General features: G+C 36.2%; 1 protein-coding gene across 1 annotated transcript in view; it reads left to right on the top strand.

Annotated features, from left to right (window-relative positions):
* Nucleotides 1–2,747, top strand: part of pde1ca (phosphodiesterase 1C, calmodulin-dependent a) — a 22,963-nt gene that overhangs the window by 17,740 nt on the left and 2,476 nt on the right. Inside the window, exon 13 of the mRNA XM_035656348.1 lies at nucleotides 981–1,144. Coding sequence (XP_035512241.1) covers nucleotides 981–1,144 — 164 coding nt within the window. The remainder of the gene's footprint in view (nucleotides 1–980; nucleotides 1,145–2,747) is intronic.

Here is a 2,747-nt window from a genome sequence, read left to right on the forward strand (position 1 = left end):
AACACAAAGATGAAAGGTAGAGTAGACAGTGAAGGATGAGTGTCTTCATGAGGTCTGAGCAGTGAGGGGCTAAAAGAGGAGACACCTCATTTCATTACGACATTTCTGTGACTTCTTCAGGTGGTCACTTTACACCCCCATAGCCTAAGAGCTAAGAGCACAGATTTTTAACAGAGATATCAGAAATTAGGATTTCAGAAACAATGGAAGTTAATTTAAAAGTATATGACAAGCCAGGTCTCATTTATCAGCATAAAATGCATGTACATATAAGAAAGGAGTTAATCAGTTCATCATCTTTTTATTTTTAATGAAATAGAAATTTGACAAAGCAGTGCAATAGGTGGAGAAAATGGTGAGACTCTTCAGTCTGCTATGGACCAGTGCAGAGACCTAATGCATGCAATATACTGCAGGTTCTTTATATTGATCTATATATTGTATCTAGAAATACAATACTTTTCTGTACAAATTGCATAGATTGATGTCTCAGTGTTTGTGTGTAAAGCATTTTTTAATTGGTGACCTAAAATTAATGCAATTTTAATTTCAACCCTATATAACTGTCATGCTTAAAGGTAATACCATATTAAACACTCTAGTACTGTATAACTGTTGTGTTTGATTTTTGGTCACTCAGCTAAACACTAAAACAAATATATCAAGTTTTTGGTCTCCACCAACTCCTAAGAAAACTATATCTGGCTAAAAAACTCAGACCTGAGGGGACTGCAGTGTTGGTGATAATTTACCCTTCCTAAGTCCTGCCCCTTTTTGCTCTGTGTCTCTCCAATAACAGTTGAGCAAGCTTCGGTCAGAACCTTGGTCCAAAAGCATCACCGGAACTAAAGCCAGAGCACCCATTTCTTTATTTGGAACAGACTCCCATCTTGTCTACAAAGTTCCACTGTTTTAACAGTTAGTGCATTTGTATGACTGAATGTTTGATTTGTGCCCATCCATGTCTACACTGTCCACAGTGTCAACAGTATTAGTGGCAGTGATGGAAAGCATTCCAATGTGAAGAGTACAGGCTCAGAGGGCAGCTGCTCTTTGACCACAGTGGACTTCAAAAGCTTCAAGGGCACATGGAACCAAGAAATTCGTCACAACAGGGATACATGGAAGGCCCAAGCAGCCAAAGGTAGTCACACTGAGATCTTAATATCTTCTTCACTGAAATAAGTCAGTCTTTACAAGGTTCTTTCCAATCTTTGCCTGGGATCCACATTTTCATATACAGATCTAAGAAATTGCTTCAACTAGCTTGTGTTTTACCTCTCAGTAGACATCCTTTTTTTCTCACCATATAATATATAATGTATATAATATAACTTAAAAGGTGATGATATATTAATATTGTATTGTCACCTTGTTTCCTATGGGCGGCTGTGGCTCAGGAGGTAGAGCAGGTCATCACTATCAAAAGATTGGCAGTTTGATGGCTGGCTCCGCCTGCTGCATGTACAGTAGTGTCCTTGAGCAAGAAACTGAATCCCTAATTGCTCTTGTGCCATCGGTAAATGAATTAGTTTCTCTTACTGATGAGCATGGCTCTGTCATCAGTGTGTGAATGTGACATGTAGTGTAAAGTGCTTTGAGTGAATGGAAGACCATAAATGCACTCAATTGACCAATTCCACTCTGCCCAAGTGGTGGTAAAGAGATACATCATTAAAAACTCAAATTTACTGTTTTCGAATAAAAAACAAATTAAATAAATGCATGTGCAGTTAGTGCAAGTGATTAAAGTGGCCTAGCGGTATATGATGGATGGTATTTTCCTTTTTTTTGCATGACTGGGCTTTTTCATAGGTTTTAGTGGATTATTTTTGTATGTTATGTATGTTATGTTATGTTATGTACTTAAAGCTTTGATTACTATATTTTCTTGGCCCCACAAAATGATAATATATGAAGGATTTAGAAGAGTTGCAGAATGTAAACTATTATTATTTTTTATTATTTCATTATTATTATTATTATTATTATTGTTATTATTATTATTATTATTATTGTGCAAACTGCAAAAACAATAACTAGTCAAATAAATAATTGAACTAAAATAAAAAATATAGATATACAACATAATACATATATAATTGTTTTGTTATAAAGTTAATTGGGCTCCCCTCTCAATACAGCTCTTTTCCATTAACAATATTATTTTGCTTCTCATAGAAGAGTTACAGAATTTAAAAAAATGTTTTGGGTGGTATATGAAAAATCTACATCACACGGGAGATTCAAACCAGTATATTGGTTCATCTGGTATACCGCCCTTCAATAGCAGGTCGATCAGATAGGTTCAAAAGGTAAATGATAAATGGACCTGTACTTGTATAGTGCCTTTCTAGTCTTCCGAACACTCAAAGCGCTTTTACACTATATGTCACATTCTCCCTTTCACACACATTCATTTAGTGATGGCAAAGCCCATCGAACATGAACTAACACATTCATATACATTCACACACTGATGGGAGCAACTTTCTGATGAACGACCCACTCTGCCTCTAAGCCACAGCCTCCCTTCAAGGCGAGGCAAAATAAGGCATTGTGTCAATTCATGAAATCACTGAGTGGTCAGAACATAAAGGTGACAGCAAGAAAGTTCAATATAGGAATGGACATAGGTTTAACTCTCAGTAGGACAGTACAATTCCACAATTCCACAATTTCTCTATTTATCTACACTGGACAACATTATATTCATGTGATGGTCACCCCACAGTATGATTTCCCTG

Source organism: Morone saxatilis, unplaced genomic scaffold, assembly GCF_004916995.1.
Source record: "Morone saxatilis isolate NCDOM2014 unplaced genomic scaffold, NCSU_SB_2.0 Contig0, whole genome shotgun sequence".
NCBI classification, from domain to species: domain Eukaryota; kingdom Metazoa; phylum Chordata; class Actinopteri; family Moronidae; genus Morone; species Morone saxatilis.